The sequence below is a fragment of the Etheostoma cragini genome, chromosome 10 (assembly GCF_013103735.1).
Source record: "Etheostoma cragini isolate CJK2018 chromosome 10, CSU_Ecrag_1.0, whole genome shotgun sequence".
Taxonomy (NCBI): Eukaryota; Metazoa; Chordata; class Actinopteri; order Perciformes; family Percidae; genus Etheostoma; species Etheostoma cragini.
This window is the reverse complement of record NC_048416.1, coordinates 16518914-16542839: the sequence shown is the minus strand read 5'-3', so window position 1 is coordinate 16542839 and position 23926 is coordinate 16518914. Positions and strand designations below refer to the sequence as shown.

The window sequence follows — 23926 nt, the reverse complement described above, 5'->3', positions numbered from 1 at the left end:
GTGGAGATGTTATAAAGATGCTTTTGTACACGGAGGACTTTTCCGGAGAACACGTAAAAAACATTTTTTTTAAATTCTTTCTAAGGTGTGCTCGGTGCAGCTGTCAGCCAGAGACCTGGAGAAGCATACTGAGAAGGAGTTAGAAAAGTGGAGGAGAGACAGACCCTCATCCACCTTTGACCCCAGAGGTCGCTGCCAGGGTTACCGGATGGCATGGGCGAGGGCTCGACAGAACAAGGAAGAGCGGGAGAGGAAAGCAAGAGAGAAAGGGAACCTGTCCGTCCCTCTTGCTCGCTCGGCCTCCACTCTCTCGCTGTCTCCCTCCCTTCTTCACAAAAGGTGGAAGAAAGGGGGAAGGACGAACACACGCGAAAGGGAAGGCAACAGCAGAGTTGTGAGGCATCTATCAATGGGAGCAAAGGAGGACTGGAGGAGCTGGGCCGAGTTAAATTTCAAAAAGGTGCAGGGCGTTCAGGAGGAGGAAGACTTAGTTTTAGAGGAACATAAAAAACAGAATGAGCCGAAGCTCACAGAACAACCTGAACAGAAAGAACTTTTAGAACGTGAAAAGATGGAAATCCAAAACATGCCAACAGAGCATGTAGAAGAAACAGTCATTGGAAAAGAACAGATTGAACAAGTAGAAACAAGAATCACTGTGAAGGAGGAACCACGACTCAAAGAGTCTGAGGAAAGCAAAGTGCTTTCAAATCAGACCGAAGAAACAAATGTTGAGACAGAACTAATCAAAGATTCAGCCAAAGATCAGACTGTTGAAAATATTATTCGGCCCACTGACCACAAACAGGGAGAGGAGCTGGACTCTTATAGCCTGTCACAAGTTTGGGAACAGAGTCACAACAGCAAGCATCTGGAAATTGAGGTACAAGACGCAAATAAAGAGACAGAAAAACAAGTGGAAGAAAGTGAACATACCGCTGCTGTGGGGGGAACTCAGACTGAGATACATAAAGATGCCTATGCAGATGAAAACCAAGAGGTAGAGACGCAAGATAGTGTATACTCAAGTGAGGAAGATATGATTCTGGCTGACCTGAAAGCAGAAGAGAGCACAGAAACTGAAAATGTGGACACAGTGACAAGACCAGGCTTAGAGACAGACAGTAAAGCCGAAGCTCCAGCTGTCATAGATCCCACAGTAGAGACAGAGACCCAACAGGAACAGCCAGAAGCGATCACAGAGACAGACGGAAGCCCACAGAGAGATACATTTGAAGAAAAATACCACAGCACAGAGTCATTAGCAGGAACAGGCATGAACAAAGAGTCCCACACCCAAACAGAGACAGCAACTAATGTACTGGCACAGACTCAAGAACAAGCAGAGGGAAATGCAGCCACAAACAAACTGGAAGCTGAAAAAGTACACATAGATTCAGACCAACACATAGATTCAAAGATAGAAGCAGAAACAATAATACTTTGTTTACCTAAATGCATCCAACCTAAACACGGCACCGGCTTAGTAGCCGATACAGAGACTGAAGCAGAAATACTAGTTGCAAATGACATAGTGAGGGAGTCACGTGAATGTGATGTAGTAGCATCTGAACCTACACAGGAGGAAGAAGAAAGAAGTTTGACTGCACACTCAGATGCACAGGTTGACAATGATCAAACAGAAACGGAAAATATTGACTTGATAGCACCTCCTTGCACACAGGCGGAAGAAGTGACTCTCACGGCCGAGCCTGATGGAAAGACGATTTCATTAGAAACGGGTACCTCTGAAGAACCTCCACCTGAACAACCAACAAGCCAGGTCACTTTGGGTGCTGTGGAGGAGGAAGAAAGCACAGAAAATGTTCAAGAAAACCCTATAGTAGAAGACGTCCTGATTTCTACTAAACCAACAGACCCTTTAAATACTGACAGTAACCCACAAGTCCAAGAAAAAGATTCCAACCTTGTGAAAGACCAAACTGAGCCCAATAACAGCAGCCTGACACAAGCCTCCGGGCATCGAAGCAGCCGGTCTTCTGGAGATTTGTGCGTTCGCAAGTCACCCAACTCCCGTGGGTCAAGGTTAGCGTGTAGACTCTCTGAAGATCTCTTCATCATGCCAGAGAAAACTGGCAAATCACAATGTACTCCCAATCACCCAGAAGTTAAACACAGTGAGTCACAGTCCAATCCTGGAGCTGCAAACCCAACCCCAAGTCCTCCTGATGTGACTTCAGAAGTCACCTCGTCCCTGTCTGCAGAAGTGACTGAGAGGACAGCGGTACAACAGGAGCAGCTGCCGCCGCCCAACCCCTCTAAACGTTTTGGTCTCTTCCGCAGACTGAGAGGAGAGCAGCCCAAAAAGGCAAAAGGGACACCCAAAATTCAAGTCCCCAAAATCTTGATTCAAGACTTCAGTGATGGGTCAGGGACGGGGAAACTGGTTGAGGAAGAGGGGGAGGAGAAACTGAGCTCCAGGGAAAGGAGGACGAGGCGGAGGGTCCGGGAGAGAAGGGAGAAAGAGGAAGAGAAGTTTAGAAAGAAGAGAGAGAAGGAGCTGGGGAAGGAGAAAGAACAAGAGAGTAGGAAACCGCAGACGAGGGGGAAAAGTTTCCAGGTGCAAAGAGAGAAAGGGAGCAGCGACGTGGCTCAACATGCAAATCCTGGATCACAGACACTTAGACATTCTGCTTCTAATGCTGAATCTTATTTTTGACAAAAAAATGATCTTGGTATTGTCTCTGGAGGCATGAGGAGGTGTTTTACTGAGTGCTTGAGACCTCCACATCCTGTTTCTGTTGTGCGGAGATTCCTAAATCTTTTTTTATACTTGAACCTTTTGACATGTAAATAAATAATAAATAATGTTTACATACTTTGAAAAATACGATGTTGTTTTTTATTTAGAAGAGCTTTTTTGCTGCACCTTGATCACAAAGCGAACAGATGTTGAATGAAAATAAACAGGACGTGTTTAAAGTCCAGTTTCACATAATCCCATATAATGAAGTCCACCATTCATTCACATTGTATTCCAATAAAACGTTGTAATTTTCTAGCAGTGGCTGTTTTGTACACTGTCTTTGCGTATTCATGCCAATGTAAAAAAAAGAATCCCTGTACAACACTTACAGGCCAGTTAAAATAGAAAAAAGGGTTCATTCATTTCAAGTGCTGCAGGTGGTAGTGTGTAAAAGTTATATAACACACACAGTCCATTCATCTCTCTCTTCTTATCCACCAGTCCACTGTCACTCTATTTCACTGTACGTCATCCTCACTGTCACTGGCCAACACTTGTTGACTTGACACTGGTTGAGTGCTTATCTGAGAAGATGGGGGAAGCACAGATCCGAAGAACAAGGAACAGAACTGTGAAAGGAAAAATAGTAGTAGAATATTATGGAAGTACATTTTATTTTAAATGTGACACATGTCATTTCTGCAAGTTATTGCCAGCCAATTGTTAACTAAAGCCTAGTCCTGACGTAATTTGGATAAAAGCGCAATCATTTGCTCAAGTTGTTTATATTTCTAACTGGAATGATCGTGTACACCATGTCTGAAATTAGTTGTGTACTTTGTGAATGCCCACCTCAATATGACAACAGTTTGCGACAAAAAAAGATATTCAAGTCTTGGAGTGTGCAGTCAGCTTCAGTCATCGTTCTACATGGAAACTCAAGGCAGTCTCATCAAGCTGTCAATGCGTTTTACTACAATTTTTTTATAATTAATTGGATTTATGATTTGAAAGCAAATTAAGTTGGATAAACTGGAAAGCTATTTAGCCTCATCTCCTTTTGTTATACATTTATCACCCAGATTTTTCCATTTTGAGCATTTTAATAAGTTAATGTTGATGATATGTGGAAACTAAACCATACCTTCTTATTAGGCGGTCTGCCTGAATCGGTTGTTTTATCTTCCTCTTCCTCCTCACTGTGTAGCCTTGTCCTGTGACTGGCTGCAGCAGTCTGTTTAGAACATGTGTAATCAGCGAAAGGGGTTGTGGGCGGACCTGCAGCTGAGGGACCTGGTGCAACACTAGTATCCATGGCAATGAGGTAGGAGTCTATGTCATCATTCATGAAGTCATCAGGAGGGGGCAGTGGCGGTGTGTGTGCTCTGAGGAGATTGACAGGAAGAGAAATATGACATGAATGAGGAAGAGAAAAGTGACAGTGACACTGCACTTACATGCAAGTTAATGTCTGTTCTGTCAGAATAGACTATATCTAGTACGCATTGTGTTACTGTATTATAAAGATGAAGGTTTCGATGTTCATCCGAACAGCTTTTTTTTTTTTTTTTTTTTTTTTTTAATCAGGCAGGAAATTCTTTTATGGTGCGGAAAAGCATAACCAACAAATAAAGACTTCATATCTTGTCTTCTACAAGTGATGTCACTTTTAAACAGATTGGCTGGAATTAAAAGTGAAGTGAAGATTGTGGACATGTTCACTCATGTCTTTGCGCTACATTTACAACACCTGTACGATTGTAAGATTTCATCTTAATATACATTTTTGAGGAATACATTGCTGTATTTGTCAATTTGATGAGTCTACTCTATTAAGTTATTACCAAACTTGAATTAGATGACCAAATGTGCAACAGCTGGACTGATGTGTTTGCTAGAACACCTGCAAAAAGCAAGCCGTTCCCAAAAGTAAGCCACCTTAGAAACATTTGTTGCAGCATCTCGGCAGAGTAAATGCTGGCTGAGGATTTCCTGCCTGTAATTAAAATTAAAGAAACCATTTGGATGAATGGCAAAACAGTTTTATTGTCACTTTGATCAGTCATTGGTCTTTTCTAAGACTACCTGAGAAGAAGAATTCCAGCCTATAACAATGTTTAGTTTGCATTCCGTTTCATTGGAGTGTTACCGTCTACTGTTGTCTTTTTTCCGGTGGTTAGGGTCATCAGAAAGTGTGGCCAGCACAAAGTTCCCCTCCAGGACACTGTCTGTTACTGAAAGCACTACAGGGCTGACACACACAGATACACAGACACAAACAGACATACACACACTAAATGCCAGAAAATTGTTGTTACACAAGTGATTAACTAACATCTGTATGTGAGTATGTTTACCTGCCGGGTTCATCAAAGTACATAGATATAGGGAGACCAGTAGACTCTGCAAACACTAACAAACCCTGTAGGAGAGATGATAAAAACTCACTTAGAAAAACTCCTTGATCAGTTAATCAATACAACACGTATTTATTTAAAGAAATATCAACCATAGCAGATTTTCTGGTGTCCACATGGTTGAATAGTCTTATTGTAAGTTGTTTTGAATGAAAGAGTCAGCTAAATGAATGTAAGGTGATGGGATGTATAACTGTCTGATAATCTTCCTCAGTGTCCTTTCTTTCTGTGGTAACTTTCCCAATCTTATCCCACCTGACTGATCTTCTTATTCTGTTGCTCCATCAACCCTCCCTTTGTACTCTGTCTCACCCGTAACTCCTTCAGACAAAAGGTGACGCTGTTGTGAGCTTGGACGGCGAAATGGTCGAACTCGTCTGAAGCCAGACACAGCTCTGTCAGCATGGCCTTGGACTGGTCTGAGAGGGAAACAGGCAGCAAGAGATGCAGAAAGATGAAAGAGTGAATGGAGAACAGAAGCAGAAACGAGTTTCAAAACATTTCGACTAACCTTAATTTTCTTTAAAATTCTATTGCTGAAATACCACCTCTATTGGTTAATAACAGCCTAAACTACACATTGCAATTATGCTGTTTTGCCTCTCTAACACAAGGGCACCACCGGGTTCAAACCCATCCTCTTTTCTCTTTCAACATCATTTCCCCATGTCAACAATAGCAACATAATAGAAACTTTTTCATTTTTGTAATACAAAGCTCCATTAAAACCACAATGACTCATTCCAGCTGTGGGATAAGTAAATATAATGAAATACACTCAAGCTATGTTTCTTTTTCTATTTAGCTTTTTCTTCTATTATAGACATTTTTAAAATGTCTGGTTACGGCTGTACTAACTAAATACGCCATTTGAAACTTCTGTATAAAAACAACTAAAATGTTAATCTTCTTGATTCTAAAATTACTTGAATTTTTTATTCAAATTTGTTTAATTATTTTAGTGTTAAATCAAACAGAATTCATCTCATGACACTTTACAGATGGAGTAGGTCTAGACCAAACTCATAAATTACCATAAATCACCATAAATTACAGAAACAACAATTCCCCCCAAGTAATTAGTGTACACATGTATTATGACTTTGGAAAACACAGTTCTCAAGTTTTTCAAATGTTATCAAGCAGGTTTGTAACTTCAGGATGAAAAAATAGTCACCTCCTTCTTCCTCCACATGGTTCCTGACCCACATTCGCTCATCACTCACTGACACAGTTACTTCTTCTAGAGATGGAGGGAAGTGCATGACTGTGTCCACCAGCAACCTATAAGCAAGGGAAGACAAAAAGACAGTAAAGTTTTTTTTTTTTTTTCAAACACAAAATTACAAGGCAAAACCACATTTAAAAAATGCAAAATGCAAGGCTGAAAGAGAGAGAAAGATCATCAGATCTCTATAACAAAGAATGTAGAATGATTTGGCAGACCTGGGTTGGGATCTGAATGCATTGGCATAGCTGTCTTTATCAAACACTGCCTGTAAGCTTTCACTGTCCTGGAAAGACAGGTTATGTGTCTTCATGAGGCCTGCAGAGAAAATACCAACGAAACACTTTCAGTACAAAAGATGTGCACAATGACTAAAATATGTGTCAGTTTGATGTATGACATGATATGTGAACTATCATCAGAAATTATGTAATCCTTTTGGAATGAGCCACGTAAAGCATTGTTAATCATCTGAGCAGGGAGTGAAGCACAGATACCGTGTTTGCAGTGCAGGGTGAAGGTGAGGCGGTTGTTCTGATCGTCCAACTCGATGTGACACTTTTCCACTGTCTTCTCCAGAGACGCTAGAGACCTGAATACGGCCTGTACACTCTGACTCACACATAGAAGAACATAAGAAGGAGAACACATAAATACACACACACACACACACACACATATATATATATATATATATATATATATATATATATATATATATATATACATATACACAAATACAACTGCTTGGAGGCACATACCAAGTAAATCTGTTTAAAAAGAAAGCACAGCGGTTTTGCAAAATGTACATAAAGATAACAAGGCCACACCACAGCTGTAACATGACAGGAAACAAAATGTCTAAAGTTGGGTACAGAAAGGAACCATTTATTTTAGAATGATGTCATTGGTGATGCCCAACCATGGGTACTGGTGGGGTACACGGAAGACTGTGGAGTAGGTCAGCTACAAATAAAAAACATACATCCTCACACAATTAGGATGGCGTTGGTGTGATGCTGAGCTTTACAGTAGTACATTTATTGTCACAATAACCAATTAACTACCAGCTGCACAGGACACGCCTCATACCTAGGGCTGCTCGATTATGGAAAAACATATAATCATGATTATAAAAAATATTTATTATATAAAAATTATAATTACCAAAAAAAACACAACTGAAATTTGCCTTATTCTTTTCCTATTCAAACTTTATTTTTTCATTCAGAATTAAAGAGAAACTACGAGTTTACTTGCAAAGCGTAATGAGCTAAATAACGTTTTTTCTCAATTATTCTGTTTTCGTGATCATAAGCCTAAATCATAATCACGATTAAAACTTGATTAATTGCACAGCCCTACTCACATCTGAACATCATCTACTGTGAATGAGAGTTTGTGAAAACTACTGTAGCGACCACATGCCTTTCAAAATGGTACTATGAATCTACTGACCAAAACTTTAAGACAAAAAACAGTCAGCTCCAGGATCACTGTGTCTTGTATGAAAAACTGTTGTAGTAATATCAAAGGACAGGACAAGGAAGGAAAACTTGAGCTCATCAGACAGGTCGTTGGGTGTGTGCCATACAAAAGAAAGTTGGGAATCACTTACATAGAGGATTACAGCAGATGTAAATGTATAGAATGACTTATAAACTGTACAAAGAAATTAATTCAAGAACCATAGCTCATCTTTTTCTCTTACCACACCTTTATTGCCATCTTGCAGCGGAAGGTGTGCCCAGTGTGGACGGTGTACCTGTACAAGAAATGGGAGGGGAAGTTTGCTTACATAGCACAAAGAAATGTGATGTTCAGTGGCTCACTATCTCTCTCTAACACACATCACAATGTCATTTGGACACATGCACACAGTCTGCACCTGCTGAAGAAGAGTGGTGCGAACAGGAAACAAGCATATGCCGACCGAGAGGAGTTCACAGACCGCAAGGCCAGCTACAAGAGAAAAAAAACGAAATCAGCATCATTCATTGACGCAGTGTACACCAACAGGAAGCAACCAGGCTAACTGATATGCATGACAGGAGGAAGTGTTGGTGTAGCTATATGACAGTATCAGAGCAGCTCACCCCATCTTCCTGAGGCTCCACATAGAGCTCATCACCGATCCTGGACAGAGAATGGATGGCTTTGGCCAGTACTGTAAGGTACACACACATACATACACAACACAATTACAATTGACAGCTAATTATTATTGTAGCGTTCCCGTTGTTCTAGCTAAATATAGGTTTTATAAAGCAGAATGGTTGCTACCTTTTACGTTTCCTCCAGTCACGACGCAGTCCATTTCTAGAGACTAACGTCAGATAGATAACTTAACTTTGACTTTACTACTTTTCCGTTAAGTTAGCAAACTAGGCTAAAAGTTAGACGAAACTAGCGGATAAACACCACCAAGAAGTAAACCGTTTAATCGTTTGCACACCCAGCAGAAATCCTCCTAGTTCCCAAAACATATTCCGTTTAGATATAGCTTCATTTTTACGTATTAATATCAACAGCGGTTTTATTTGGCAGCATCTTGCACCGACCTGTGCCTGCGCCTTGTTTACGCCGCCATTAACCGCTTTCTTTGTGTTGGCCAATCATAGAGGAAGAAACTCAAAGGGGCGTGTCTTTACCAAACGCAAGCGCACTGTGCTGCTAAATACATGTGGTTAGATATAGATATACCATAGACATATAAAGATCTTTATTATGTCTATGAGATATACAGTCAATCTCAATCGTTTTCGTTCTAAATGCATGACAGTCAATAAAAATATTTCATATGGGATTATTGTGGAGGGCAATAGATGTAATTATTGTTAATGATTATATGAAACTACTTGAAAGTGTTGGAAAGTAATTAGGGCATCTAGTAGTCTAGTGTAATGCAGCCTAATTCTGAGGTAACTTTTGTATGACAGCCGTAGTTCCAGGTTACTTTGCAGATTAACATTTCAATACACATGTAAAAATATGATGCTTTTTAAATTAGCTCAACCAGCAACATTAAAATACTGTTTTCACATGAATTCATAATCTGTAATGATTATCGATTAATATTATATTTATATTTAATAAATATCAATCTTAAAAAGGGACATTCTCCATTAGTATTTTTTTTTTTTACTTAAAAGTTTATTTTTGCTTAAAATTCTTTTGTACTTTTAATTACCTACAAATCTGAATGCCGGGCCTTTACTTTTAACAAAGCATTCTTCCACCACTACTTTATAAACACACAAACAAATTGTACTCACCAGGGATTCTACTAAAACTATTAAATTGTATTCAACAGTAAAGACCTGTTTTTAGATTTTTAGTTAAAAAAATAAGCAATAGAGTTTACAGAGTTCCTGTGAAAGGGGTTATTACAAAGGTCTTGCTGGTTTTTTCTTATTTCTTTCAATCTGAAGACATATAAATAGCAGCTGCTCACAAAAAATGTCCTGTAATTGCAACCCAAGGGTCATGGTGGGAAGAAAGAGGGTGTGTGCACATGTGTGAGCAAGGGAGCCAAGGAGATAAATGGGAAGGAAGGGCAAATAGAAAGTTAGAGAGAGAGAGAGAGAGAGAGAGAGAGAGAGAGAGAGAGAGAAAGATAGAGTCACTGTCAATGCATTATCTCACTTCACTGGTCTTTCTCGTTGGTTTGCTTTAGCTTTGGTGTGCGAGGAACGCTGCCGTGCTCGTCTCTCCACCCATCACCGTTGATATAAATGGCTGAAGAGGTGTGACTAAAACAACATATGTGTACTGACACTAAGGACGTTGGTGAAAAAGAGAGACTTTGAAAAGACACGAGTGGACAGAAGTCAAGAATAGTTTTGTGTCGGGCTCAGCTTTGTGCCAAAAACAAAACAAACAGGACTGCTGCTGAAACAATTGTGGATTATGGAGGAATGGACAAAAAGAATCATTTCTATCTTAGCTGAGGAAGTTAAACCAAAAGAGATGGACCTGTCTAGATATTTGCGTTGAGAAACTGTTAAGAAGATAACCGAAAAAGATTGAAAAATGTAAACAAAGGGAAACAACTATCACAGCAGTCTTCAGGGGTAACGTGTTTCACACACAGCCAATTTCTTCTGTCATGGTCTCCACTATCTTTTAAAAGCAACACATAAGACTGTGTGGAATTTATACCTGTTCAGCACACTATATTGTTGTGTTTACATGCGCTCATGCTTTTCTGTGACTTCTTGATTTAATACACAGCAGTTCTGTCACTAGATGTCTCAGTCACATAATCCAAAAGACACTCAGGCCTTGCTGCAGTCCATGCTGCAGAGACTGAAGCTCCAGCCAGGAAAAGAAAGCCAGACATACCTGCACACACCTGTACCCACCACGACTGCTTCCACATGGAGGCAAGATGGAGAAAGAGCTGCCACCAACATCCAGAAAGTAAACAGCAGTCCTGTAAAGGGCTTTGACTTTGGTAGTAATGGTATCCCCTCAAACGGGTTTGGGACCTCTGCTGCGGACAGTAACTTTGGCCTCAAAGGTGGGAAAATACAGCAACCAGGTGGCTGTGAAGTGGATAGGGATCTTGTTTCCTTCCCCTCACAGAAAGACAACATTGATGGTGACACGGGGGAAGACAGGGTGTTAGGACAGGCCACACAGCCTGGGATCACCCCAACAGGAAGAGGGCAGCTGTTTCCTGCTGAATCACTTAAGGATGCTGATATCACTTCCTTAGAGAGGACTGATAGGGTGAGTTTGGGCAGTTCTGCAGTGACAAAACACATCCTGAGCAATAAAGATGCTGTCACAAGCATGGGACAGAATCAGGACCCACAAGTCTGCAAGTGGTCCTTGAAGCCCACTAATGTTGACACAGGAAGTCAATGGAATGAAGTGTTGCATATGGAAAATAGAGGCTTTGGAGCTTCAGCACAAAGTAAAGACACGCAGAGTGTCCCAACAAGCAGCAGCTCTAGAAGAAAGCATCGACCATCTGATAATAAAACAAAGAGATGGACTCAGAAAATCAAGGAGAGATGGAAGGACAGGCCTGGTAGTTTTGGCAAAAAGGGAAAAGAAGAAGGAGTGAGAGCAATGGTTAATGAGAGTGAGCAAGGAGCTGAAGTGAGTAGTATTTTATTTAAACTTTTATGTTGCGATTTAATTTTCTTTTGTTAAAATTCAAAAGTATGAAATGAAACATGAAACTCCAATTTTACTGATTTTCTCTCAAAAACAGTTATTGACAGCAGGACATCTCATCAAAACACCAAATAAAGAGGAAGAAGGGATCCTCCCTTCAGTCCGGAGCTGGGATCGCAGTATTGCCCCTCCTACACACACAGAAGATGCCACTAATGAAGAAAAGACAAGGTAATTTTTCCACAAATTATGCTAAAAAATACTCTCTAAGCAATACTGAAGTCAGCATCACACAGGCTTAAAGTTCTTACAGTCAGTTAATGTTTTTGTTTAATAGTCTCTCAGCCCTTAAGCAAGACTAGTAAACTATGTGAGGTATTTCTGAGATGTTCCCAACCATACCTAGTAAATTAGTTAAATGCCATATTTGTTGTCTGACTTGCCAAACACACCCCTGTCACTCACAGTATGTGTCATCGGCCATCTTCAGTCTCACTTTCGTGGTGCGATGAGTCTCATGAGATTTAAAAAAAATTGCATGACACAATATAAATGCCTTGAAAAGAAAACCTCATCAAACAGATAATGCTTACTTACACGCCAAGAGGACTGGATATTTTTTTTTCTATTGATACAGTTTGTCTTTCCTATTGTACTGAATGTGGTACTCATCATCAAGCCCATTTGCTCAGAATGAAGACATTATATCTTTAAAAATTACACATATACTGTACACTTACATCTACATGTGTATAATTTCATTTTTTAAAGGCTTAGTAATTTACTCAAACAGCTGGGCACAATAGTTCTTTCCCCGCAAATGTTACTCAAACAGGACAAAATAGTGAATTTGTTGGGGACTATTTTCACATGTGGTGCACTATAAGTACATATGGGACTGACTCAAAACACGAGACAATTCTTGTTTAAACAGGTAAAAAATACATATTTCATGTGTTTTAAAGTCCCAGCAATTCCCTCAAACAGCTGGGCACTACCTTTTAGCAAATGTTACTAAAACATGAGAACAATGTAGATGGGACTAGTCTCTGCAGCAGAGTGGTTTGGTTTGATCATAAAACAACCTAAACATAACATACTGGTCAATCTATTCACCAAAAAACAGACAACAACTACACAAATGTATTCAACATAAAACAAAGACACACAATAAACACATACAAAACATATACCAGCAAATAAGGTAAAGCAAAGTGTTATGCATAAAATTGGAGCATGATTTATAAATACACATGCTTAAGTGCGTATTTACAGCATGACGGTGTAAGTGAGATTTATTCAAATTAAGTGAAATTGACTTGATTTGATTCTAATTCCTGATTTTAAGGCTGAGGTCATTTGATGTACTCACAGAGTTGTTTCTCTTGTTCCAGATTGAGCAGTGACTTTGAATTTGGCCTGGGCTCGTTTAGCTTGCTGGAGGAGATTGTCACTGGTCAACAGTGGGCCAAGTTCATACACCCCAACCAATCAGCCTACTCAGCCAATCAGAGACCATCAGAGCTCACAATCCCACCAAATCCTCATGATAGTGGTCAATCAAATCTGATTTTGAACCAACAAGGAGGTGTGAACAACCAGTGGAGCTTAGGGAAAACTGAGGCATCATCAGATTTAGATTTCAGTATGGCACAAATATCTCCTGATGCCTTCCAAGCTGTCAGCATGGACGTTTCTGAAGGAAAACAAGCTTCAGTACAGGAGGTTCACAGTGAGGCCGATCAGTCAGAACCAATGGAGCATGGACATACCTATAGACCTCCTTTACTTGTAAAGGTCAGATCTAAATAATAATGCATAATTTACTATTTTAACAGAAGTTATTTGATTAAGAATTAGAACTAAATCTAAACAATTAAACCAAAGTGAAAACATTTCTAAGGAATTTTACTTTCATTTTTGATTGTTCACCTTGTTATCTGTTTTCTTTTGCAGCCTGAAAATATTCTAGACAAATTAGCGCTAAACAGCAGAGTCCAGCTCAACAGGAAGAGACAGCATCAGTCAGCTGAGAGGAGAGACGAGAGGCTACAAACTGAGCAAATAAGTAATGGAAAAGAGGCACACAGAGGTCAGAACAACTTCATAATCTACATAATTTTGTGTTTTTAATCAGACATTTGAGTTGACAGAGGTAAGATGTTGTCAGTGGTCAGTGGACTGCAATGATATTCTTTAGAAGTTGGAAGCTCAGTTGTCTTGTCTTTCGTGTCACAGAGGGGTCCATATCTTCACTCAGCCTAACAAGCAACCACGTGATGGAGGAGACAGGAGAGTCACAACATGATAACTTCAAGCTTTTATACACCCGGAACTCTAATCCTCCACCTCTCTCTCCATCTACTCTTTTTGCTCCTGCACCCCGGGGTGTTCTCAAACATTCCATATCTCAGGAATCCCAGTCCTCAATGGGAACAGTGACAAAAAGGGTAGGTTAAAAAAAAGGATTTGGTATCACACTGCCTCCTTGTGGTATAAAATGTAAAAATACATACAACATGCTAATTCTAAGCAGGTTTCAGTAAATTGTGTGTGATAAGAATAAAGTACCATTGTGTGGAATAAAAACAAAATCTTATTTCTGAGTTTGCTGCATACTACTCTCCCACAAAAATACTTTTAGAATGTTTGGAAACAAAGACACAAAGTTGCAGTTTGATAGCCTTTGCATGGGGAATGTATTCATTTGAAACTGTAAAGTATGCGTATTCAGTGTATTCTCACTGCATGGTGCATACTTTAGATGAGTATTTACCGTATACAGTTAGCGAAGTAGTATGGAACTGGGAGATGTCAAATGTTGCAGTTAGATGAAGTTGAAAAGGTCACGCAAATCCCACTTAAGTTTTGTTTCACAAAAAACAATGAAGTTACAGACTTTTGATATGTATTTTTCTCCACAAGAACATTCATTTATAGATGAATCTTTTTTTAAATATTGGCAACACTTTACAGTTTGGTGTTACTTTCGGAATCATTTTGTAATAATTTCCAAGAAGTGTCTTAAAAAAGAACAATGTAATTTGGTACTAAATACAATTGAAAAATAGAAATTTCCTTGAAGAAATGCTTAATTTAAACCCATGTAAATAATCATTCATTGTTCTTTTGTTATATTTAGTGTTTGCCTGCAGACAAATATGACAGTTTTGTCAGAGAGTTCAGAGTTTTCCTGAAATAACACACCAAATGTAACACCTTAGAATGGCTGTAATACGTTAGAAGTACTTCTGTCTTTACCTTCTGTTCATCTTTCTTTTTCCTTTTTACCCACTCCTCCTTTTCTGGATCAGAGGCGAGTCGAGGTGAACCGTCGGGTTCGTTTTTCCGAGGAGGTGGTGGCCATAACGCCTCCAGAGCTGGACCCGGATGCTACAGACTCAGAGGAGGATTCAGGTGCAGAGGAGGACTCTGTTATAGAGCAGGAGTGTGAGCAGGAGGAGGAGGAAGAGGAGGAGCAGGAAGGGACAAAGAGGGTGGAAGCACCAACACGCCGGCCTGCTCTCCCTGCCTGGATACTGGCTCTGAAGAGGTGGAACACAGGGAAGAAGGACAAACAGGGACTGTAAAACTGCCTTACGCATAAAGGCTCCCAGACATTCTTAAAATGATTTATTGTGTTCTTTTCTGGCCACCTAAAGCACCACTGTGTCTTATTGCTCCCCTTGCCTTTCTACACCACCACTATTCAAAATTCAGCAATTGCTGAGAGTATTTCAAGCCTTTGCAACTAGACCCGTTGTTTGACCCTCAACTGTTTGTTTTCTGTCCATGCTCTCTGCTCTGTCTTTCTCCAGACTGGATTATACTCTCCCAGTGTGGCATCAGCTGCATATGACTGTATAGTGCTGACCAGCAGCATACTGGCTAATGGCTCTCTGTCCAGCCATCCTGGGAAATTAACCCCAAAGGAGGAATGAGAGTTGGAGCTGAAGCAGTGGCTGCAGACTGTCGGCTGTTCTTGTTTCAGGTCTTGAAATGTTAAAAGCCTTATTTCAAAGCCATTTTCTCGCTGGAGTTAGAGAGAAACTATTTGCACAGTTTGACGGAGGTGTACAGTTTAGCGTGCCTTGATACTTTCATTGACATGACATAGTATGAAGTAGAAAAGAAAGTATCAAATCAATTCCTCTGTTGGTATCACTTTAAGGATACAGGTATTATTACTAATATCATATTTTCTTTAAGCAAACCCAGCCCTAGTTAACACACATTTTGTCCCAATTTTCATCCCCTCAAAATGAAAAACTAGATAACAAATTTCTTCCTCTGGCTTCCTCATCTCATTTATTCTTCTAAATAGAGATATCATCTATGTCATGTCATTATCTCTTATTATTATCATTATTATTATCATTATCTATTTTCATGATTTATTTTGCAGAGCTGTGTGCATGGACAAACATCCAGTCTTGCTTGGCCTTCAAAGGCTGTTATATTTGTTCCTTCTGTCAACAGACAAGCTGTAGCTTTGCTTCAAACAGTGACCAGACACAACATTCTGAGATGTGTACTTTATGGTTCTTTGTATCATATTCTGTCATTTCCATTACATGCATTATATCGATATAATTAGAAAATCAAACTAACTGCTGTCAATTCCTCTGCGGTCTCCATTCACAGCTATCTTTTCTCATAAATCAATGTCAGAGCCATTAGGAGGCTCTTTAGATGATCTATTAGTGCCCTGGAGTTTGTGTATGACAGAGAGAGCAGGAAATACAGAGAATTACGTAAATGTCTGAGATGACAATGCATGAGTAAACCAGAGAAATAAACAGATACAAAGATAGTAATAATGCCATTTTGGATTGGAAAAAGATGAATTACATTAGTCCATTAGTCTGTACAGTAACATCTACTGTGCGTCATCGCGCAGAAGTGGTCTAATGGCCCATTTGTAAACCTCAACCACACATTTGTCCCACTGCAGCCCCCTCTTACTGTATAACACACACACACGCACGCACACACATACACACACACACACACACATCAACATTATTAATCATGTTCTTATGCCATTAGGAGACTCTTTAGTGTTTTTATTGTGCAGGACAGAGAAGTAGGGCAGTTGGTGAGTGTGTGAACATGACAAGAAAGAGACATTCTTAAAAATGTTACATAAATAGTATATTATGAGCAGTTTTCGTTTATTTATACATTTATTGCTACAAGGTCACAGTTTTTTCCTTGTGACTCCCACTAATTGTTGCAAAATTGCAAAGATGGCAACACGTTGTCCTTCTTTATACCAACTTCAATAAACTAAAACTGACTGCAAGATCCTGACAACCGGAAAAGACAATAAATGTCTTGCAATAAGGTAATAGGGCAATAAGGGGGAAAAAAAAGAGAAAGGAAAGTCCTATTCTTCAGATTGATGTTGTTGTCATTCAGGTTATTCAGAGGTAGCAAGGGAAATGGCTCCAGAATCATAGGAGCTCTTGATACATGGTTTGAGTGACAGTTGGCTGCCTGGGCTCTGAGCAATGGATGCTTCAATCTGAGCCTCCGACACCTGGATGGACAAAACAACGAGGGAAGTCTGTGAGGAAGATTTTACAGGAAAGCATACCTGGACTCTTTGGTGAAGGTCTTTCTGCCATTAGCCTCTGGATGTATTGGTAGTCAAAATGCAAAAATTACCTCTTCAAACTTCTTGGCTTTGTACTGTTCAGCCCCTTTCAAGAAGTTCAGTAGGATAATGTCACAGAGAACTGTACCCTGCCGACACATAAAATAAAGTAAATCAATGCTGACTGCAGACAAAATGCAGCAAACATGAAAAATACAGTTTTATGACCTTAAGCCTGATCACAAATCCTTACCAGTCCAACAGAGGTGAAGGCAGCTACCAGATTGATCAGTGTTGGGATTGTGTTAAACTTTCCTGCCTGGAAGAGATGAGGTCAGTTTAGGTTACTGAATGTACTAACAGTCCTAGGCCTTTAAAAATACTTGTCTTTATTAGCTCTGCCAAGGAGGTTATGTTTTTCAGCTTGGTTAGTTTGGCTTTTAAAAACAGCGTTTCACATAACTTGCTTGCTGACAATCAACTGAGGTTCTCAAAGATGACAATTTCGATATACTTACAGTCATGAAAACAAATTTTCAATGAATAGTTGGTGTCTTGTTGAGACTTAGATGAGAAGATCAATTTCACTCTCACATTTGTATGATAAAAATTAAGCTACCACCAGCAACCAGTTAGCTTAGCTTAGCCTGAAGCTCATTAATTTACATTACATTTGAATTATTTCTTCTTAACATTAACCACATTTTAAAAGAACAAGCTAGCAGCTTCAACCTGTTTCTAGTCTTTTTGTTAAACTAAGCTAACTGGCAACTAATTCTTTATGTTGATGTTTTAAACAATTTATAGTATTATATAACTTTTAATGACACCTTTAAACATGTTTTTAAGTTAACAGTTTTGCAATAAATGTCAAGTGCAAGCCCTTAAAATTTTCTTTTTTTTTAAACATTTTAAATTTACACAAAATGTCAAGGTTGCCACAATTTCACACAACTCACATTGCCAGTGACCATCACATCAAAGCGGATTGCAAATGCTTTGTGAAGTGTCCGAAAATCTGTCCCATTCTCTGTCTTGAAATATTTGGCAAATCTGCATTCAAAGAAAAGACAAAATGAGACTGAAGAATAAAAGAAATAAAAAGATAGAGTAGACATCCACAGTAAAAATTAGCCTCAAGACCTGAAGTTGTAGCCTTTGGAGATGGCATTCTTGGCAAATGGTGCATCCAGTCGCGTAAATGAATACTTTGGTACACAATAATCAATGTCCAGGTCCAGGTTACACTTCCACTCAATGTTAATTCCTATTTCTCCACCCTGAAAGAGAAGGATCAGGAAAACAGATGCACCTTGAGAAGGCAGTGGTAAATAAGGTAGAACCCACTAGTGTTTGGAATTTAGCCTGATTCTTATTTGCTCAACCTCCAGCAGTCGCAATACACTTTTCTCTCTATTGTTGTGTTTCCTTGTTGTCATTTTGTCTACCGTTGTACACCATTTTGTTCAATAACCAGTTATTGAAGTTGTAAAGTTAAGCTATCCAAGCTAACAAGTTTACTAGCCTGACAGTTAGCAAACATTTTAGCTTTTTCGCATGGCTCATTCGCTAACAGGGTTACAGGTTTATACAGTTTATTCGAAAGACATGAAAAGAAATTTGTCCAATCGACTCCTGTCTCTTAATCTCATGTCTTCAAACTATTCCTCTTTTGTTGAACAGTTTCTACACCAACAGAGGAGGTTAAACAAAAGGGATTGGTGCAACACACTAATAAACTACAATAGCGTCCCCTATTTTGGACTCTCCAGACCACTGTCCCTTCAATGGTCAGCACTAGGAAGAGGGCTCGACGATCAACAGCATGAATCTACAGGGCAAAGTCTTATGACGCTTTGTTTAATTAATTTTCTGTGCAGTTCCAATGTTTTAGCCTTGATAATAAAGAGATAAGACAATTTTGAAGAGGAGATAGAGGAGGAATAAGACCTGGGATGTCAGGGTATCCACGGTCTGCCCAGTATAGTTCAGCACGTCCCCCACACGAAAGATGGGGCAGAAGGGGTGCTTCTCCGGGTGGTAGGTACATCTCTTGATCTCTGTGGCTGTCATTGTGGTGGGAAAGTTCCCTCTAAGAGTAAAGAATTTCATTTTTACAATTAGACAACAATTTTTTTTTGTAGTTCTTAAAGGAGCATCAGTATCAGGCTATGCTTTTATTCTGTGTTTTCCACACTTGTTTTTAGCTGCTTGAATTGGAGAATATGTGTGTATGCAATCTTGTGTGTGACCTACCTGGTGACATTGAAGAGTGGAAAGCGAATACTGTTTTTGATGAAGATGGTGAAGTTGTTAACATCTAGCATCGGTTGGCTGGGCAGGATGTTGACAAAGAAGGAAGGGTCAGGATGTCAATTAAGATCTGTGTGTGTGTGTGTGCATGTTTGTGTGTGTGTGTGTGTGTGTGTGTGTGTGTGTGTGTGTGTGTGTGTGTGTGTGTGTGTGTGTGTGTGTATGTGTGTGTGTGTGAGTAAATCTTACATCTCAACCTGGTCATTCTCAGCTGGACACCATCCCTCAATCTCACACCGACCATTCACGGTGTCGTTGGAGGGTTGAATGCAAACACCTGTTATTACCCCTGGTTTGTATGACAGAAAGAGAGGAGGAGTGTCAGCTAAAAGGAGACACAATGATGTGGTTATACAGTGGCAGCCATCACTTTTGTACATTACTTTTTAAGTTACTTAACAGACTTTTGGGTGAAGTAACTCAACAAAACCTGTATAGTATGTATAGACCTGACCCTTATTTATAAGACACAATGAATGGGATTTAAAAATTACTAAGATTTTCACCCTAATCGAAATTACAAAAAGTTCCAAGGATATTCTGGGATTTAATATATATGAAAGAATGAAGAGGCTAAGTGCTTAATCCGTTGAACTTGTTAAATTGTACATAAATACTGTATATATATAACTAGTTTAACGGATTAAGCACTCATTACATTACTAAATTCTTTTTTGTTAACAGAGGGAAGAGCATGATATTTTGAGCGCGACGTGTGGAAACAGCCTATTTTGTAAACATGTGTGCCATTGAAAACTGCCCATAATCCATCTTTTTTTTGATTTATCACTACATATAAGTGCACCAGCAACTTGGAAAGGTAGTTTCTATTGGAAATTCATTTTTGGAACAAAAAAAATCCTAATCCTGTCTCAGGGATTAGGTATTAGGTCATTTCCTCTGTACCTCTGTTATGAGTTTGTTGTGTAGCGTGAAATTCACAACTCCAAGATTTCTGTTAAGTAGTTTTAACAGCACAGTGATCTGTGAAAGTCCTTGGAAAACGTGCAGTGTGAGCTTAGCTAAAGTTTTTCTTCACGAAGTTAGACTCACCGTTGGTAAGGATGCTGCCAAAATGCTTGTGGCAGTCTTTATCCGTGGTACAACTAAACTTTTCTCCAAACTAAAACACAAAAAAACACACAGACACTTACAATTACATCATACATACACTTAGCCAAAAGTATTACTACATATGGCAATAGAACATTTTGTAATAATGAGGCAAATTAAAAGATATGTGACCATGTTCCTTGAGTTAAAATTTCTAAGGACTCTTTTCTATGATTGTCCTGAGAGCTCTGGAGTTACTATTGGAGTTCTTCTAAAATCAGGTACACAAATCAAATATAATACAATAAATATGGAAGAATCAAATCAACAAGTATAACAACTAAGACAGTAAGTGGACAAATTAAAGATTGGGGCAAACATTTGTAAAAGGCTTTAAAAATAGTTTTTTAGAAGTAATTTAAAAGATGTTCCTGAGTCTGCAAGCTTTACATCATGGTGCAAGGCTTGGACTGCAAAAGCCACATTTGGTCATGAAAGGGAAAAAGAAAGTGTTACAATGCACTGGAACCGATTGGTAACCAATGATTTGAATGTGTCCTCACCTCTGCACATTTTCCTTGAAACTGATTTTCTGTGACTATGAGTTTGGTCATAATGCAGAAGATATCTGCACCCTGAAACACAGCAGATACTGTATTTTAATGTGATGCAAACAATGGTCAAAATGTGCTGCACACAAAAAATGTTCTGCTCATAAACTGGTCAACAGCTTGTTCACAATAAAACAGATTTGAAAAAAGAACACACATAACCAAAGTTTCTGGATCAACAATGGCCTACGCCACTCAAATGATTCTTTTACATGCTCCTTAAACCACCACCAAACCTCAACTTCCACCTTAAAGGTGCCCCGCCACACGTATTTCATTACTTTGTGCTAATGTCTGAAGACCCACCATGGACTGTAACATTTTTTGTGGAAAAGATCCCTTGTTTAAAGCCATTCTATTGTGGTATAGAAAGCCTACAGAAAGTCTCAGTTTATGCCAGTTCTCATTAATATTCAACAAGCTAAGCTGCTTGACTCTGATTGGCTAACAGCTAGCCAATGAGAGCCTGGCTATCAGTGTCCTTTACCCAGCGCAACTGGGCGAACTCAGGAGTAGTAATGAGCTCAGGCAACATGACATCAGAGCGACCAACTTTTGTAATTGGCCTGATCTCTCCGCTTAATTCTTTTCAGTGGCTAGAGCTGACACAGGAGGTAGCAGTTAATTTTCACATTCACGACATAACATAAACACATATGGACCTAACATATTCAAAATCCAAGTAAAAACGCTGCAGGGCACTTTTAAAGGAGTTATGTTTGTAGTCTGTCTGATGAGGAACTTCAGACAAAGTTGAAGAGAGTTGTTTTGTCCAAGGTCATGCTTATGTTTGTGTGGGCCTTAACCAGATGTTATCAGAGTCACACACCTGTGGGGGGTACACATAGTCGGCCACATCCATCACACGGTCGTTATGGTAACCAAAGCCTTTTACTTTGGTCATCACAGAGGACTCAATTCCGGTGTCGGTCACCTGATAAGCTTTCTCGTGGATGAAGACCCAGCTGCAGGACACAAACGATTTAACAGATGGTAAAGAGTTCAGTTGAAGAAGTGGAGAGCATGAAGAGTCTTGTTTCTGCATACAATGACTCGTCAAATTCAGTCCTAATTTTTTTTATTAAAAAAAATTGTTGATTAAACCTCTAGTCCAAAAATTTACTGTATTCTAACTTTGTTTACCGTATCACATAACATGGTTAACTTACGTCTGAGACAAAGAATTGGTTGCTGCTTTAATTTAAGCAATTCTACAATGTAATATTGCTATTTTCAGCAACTGATTGCCCTGGATTACTCATCCAAAGTTAAAACAATTGTTATTGTGTAAATAATGTTACTTTGTTAAACAGACCAGACCTAGGTTTCACCTAATGATAAATAGGAACTACAGCCTCAGATGTTGGTCTTTATTTATGGACAAACTGAGACCTACATACACTGCAAAAACAAAGTACCACCTGACAGCATTACTGTCCTCTCTGATCCACCCTCTCTTTTCAGCAGTGCTCTGATGTTAAATCTTGAAGTGAAACGAATGTCCTCCATATTGTGTACTCCTTTCTGTTATTTGAGTAGTTTTGCTTAATGAAGTTTCAACTCAACACACAAAATTGCATGCTTAACTATTGAAGGTAATGAGGATACATACAGGTACTAAATTAGGCTAGAAATAAATATGATAAAAACAGTACAAAATTAAAGTATTCATGATTTGCACTGCCAACATTTGCAAAAAAAAAAAATTTCCCTAAAAAATTATTGAAAATATTTGACTTTGGGGGATCCCCGTGGTCTACTGATCTAAGATGTTTAATTTGATTTCAACATCCACAGTTTAATTTTGGCTGTCTCTAAACTTTCGTCACATGTTCTCTGCAGCGCTCAAGTAACATTTACTCAGTTTCTTTACATTCCTGCACAGTTTTGAAGTACTTTTACTGTACTTTTATAATTATATGCTTATACTTCATACTTTTACACCACTAACTTTTAGAGGGAACAGTTACTAGTTACTCTAAATGAGTTAAAATGATCTCACTCTTGACCAGCTGGAACATTAACATACATGCTGCTTACAGGTTCAAGCATCAGCAATAACTCTCAAATGATTTCATTTTTAATAATGTTACACTGACAGGGGACATTCTGCTGCACAATAATTGCTTTTACTTTTGACACTTTAATAACATTTTGCCAGTAAAACTTCCTTTCTTTTACTTAAGTATATTTTTTTAAAGCAAGACTTTTTACTTTTGCATTGTTGTATTGCTGCTATTACTTAATACAGGAAAACTGTTAACTGAGGATATCCCAAACCCTGGCCAGATAAAATCTATCTGCAAAAAAACTGCATGGCAAGTTAAAAAAAAAAAATACTTCTGTAATTTGGGTGAACCCAACCTTAAACATAAGAAATCTCAGAGATTCTGATTCCACAAAGCCTGGAAAGGACGTACAAAAAAAACAAGGACCCACTTAACATGCAAAACAAAAAACAAAAAAACATCACTGACCCGACAAAATACATGATGATGAGCAGCTGTACGAGCCGGTTGATGATGCCCACAGACCAACTCTTGACTACCACAGACTTGGTGGTCTCGTAGGTGAAGAAGTCAGTGACGCAGCCCAACATCATGGAGCCCATGGCTGCTTGTCAAGGCAAGTCAGAGAGCAACAGACAACGGGCCAGGTCCTCCTGAGTCTGAGAGAAAAGTGCAACTCCTGTCCAGCCACAACAGGTGGCTTTAGGGAAGTGAAGTGATAAATCTGTAACTCACCCCTGATTCTAATAAGAAAAATCTCACTGGTCCTGTATTTCACTCACTTGGTGTGGTCTGTGTTCATCTGCTTCATTGCATGTTTGATGGTTGAACCTCACTGTCCCTGTTGTCTGTGTTTCATTGG

The 23926-nt window shown here is 39.2% G+C and overlaps 5 protein-coding genes across 9 annotated transcripts in view; 2 read left to right on the top strand and 3 right to left on the bottom strand.

The window, feature by feature from the left end:
* Nucleotides 1–3075, top strand: part of tbc1d10c (TBC1 domain family, member 10C) — an 8006-nt gene extending 4931 nt beyond the window's left edge. Inside the window, exon 10 of the mRNA XM_034883970.1 lies at nucleotides 86–3075. Coding sequence (XP_034739861.1) covers nucleotides 86–2680 — 2595 coding nt within the window. The 3' untranslated portion in view covers nucleotides 2681–3075. The remainder of the gene's footprint in view (nucleotides 1–85) is intronic.
* The window catches only part of ran (RAN, member RAS oncogene family), a 16451-nt gene extending 13125 nt beyond the window's left edge, over nucleotides 1–3326 (bottom strand). The window contains exons 1-2 of one of the 2 annotated variants that reach the window (XM_034883994.1): nucleotides 3313–3326; nucleotides 937–941 (exon numbers count right to left, since the gene is read on the bottom strand). The gene's annotated coding sequence lies outside the window, so the exon portion shown is untranslated. The remainder of the gene's footprint in view (nucleotides 1–936; nucleotides 942–3312) is intronic. The other variant, XM_034883995.1, reaches the window with a different exon arrangement.
* Nucleotides 2838–8977, bottom strand: rad9a (RAD9 checkpoint clamp component A). Of its 2 annotated transcripts, XM_034883980.1 has the most exons (12): nucleotides 8636–8977; nucleotides 8449–8519; nucleotides 8241–8314; nucleotides 8069–8117; nucleotides 6850–6964; nucleotides 6571–6670; nucleotides 6302–6408; nucleotides 5437–5543; nucleotides 5065–5129; nucleotides 4857–4958; nucleotides 3852–4092; nucleotides 2838–3336 (listed from the first exon to the last, which is right to left on the bottom strand). In XM_034883980.1, the coding sequence occupies exons 1-12, from the start codon at nucleotides 8667–8669 to the stop codon at nucleotides 3226–3228; spliced, it is 1176 nt and encodes a 391-aa protein (XP_034739871.1). In that variant the 5' UTR covers nucleotides 8670–8977; the 3' UTR covers nucleotides 2838–3225. The 2 variants fall into 2 exon arrangements, with proteins under 2 accessions (XP_034739871.1, XP_034739872.1); XM_034883981.1 differs by lacking the exons at nucleotides 8449–8519; nucleotides 8636–8977 and having other exon boundaries at nucleotides 8230–8308.
* On the top strand, nucleotides 8399–22249 carry zgc:113229 (uncharacterized protein LOC550612 homolog). 2 transcript variants are annotated; one of them, XM_034883973.1, is made up of 9 exons: nucleotides 8399–8526; nucleotides 10601–11461; nucleotides 11559–11710; nucleotides 12874–13276; nucleotides 13436–13571; nucleotides 13718–13929; nucleotides 14794–15345; nucleotides 17412–17415; nucleotides 22238–22249. In XM_034883973.1, the coding sequence occupies exons 1-7, from the start codon at nucleotides 8500–8502 to the stop codon at nucleotides 15067–15069; spliced, it is 2067 nt and encodes a 688-aa protein (XP_034739864.1). In that variant the 5' UTR covers nucleotides 8399–8499; the 3' UTR covers nucleotides 15070–15345; nucleotides 17412–17415; nucleotides 22238–22249. The 2 variants fall into 2 exon arrangements, with proteins under 2 accessions (XP_034739864.1, XP_034739862.1); XM_034883971.1 differs by having other exon boundaries at nucleotides 13433–13571.
* Nucleotides 16539–23926, bottom strand: p2rx3a (purinergic receptor P2X, ligand-gated ion channel, 3a). 2 transcript variants are annotated; one of them, XM_034883976.1, is made up of 12 exons: nucleotides 23533–23926; nucleotides 21885–22020; nucleotides 21008–21079; nucleotides 20445–20514; nucleotides 19581–19680; nucleotides 19335–19412; nucleotides 19029–19170; nucleotides 18222–18358; nucleotides 18038–18131; nucleotides 17332–17397; nucleotides 17150–17227; nucleotides 16539–17021 (listed from the first exon to the last, which is right to left on the bottom strand). In XM_034883976.1, exons 1-12 carry the CDS (start codon nucleotides 23664–23666, stop codon nucleotides 16902–16904), a joined length of 1227 nt encoding a protein of 408 aa, XP_034739867.1. In that variant the 5' UTR covers nucleotides 23667–23926; the 3' UTR covers nucleotides 16539–16901. The 2 variants fall into 2 exon arrangements, with proteins under 2 accessions (XP_034739867.1, XP_034739868.1); XM_034883977.1 differs by lacking the exon at nucleotides 17332–17397.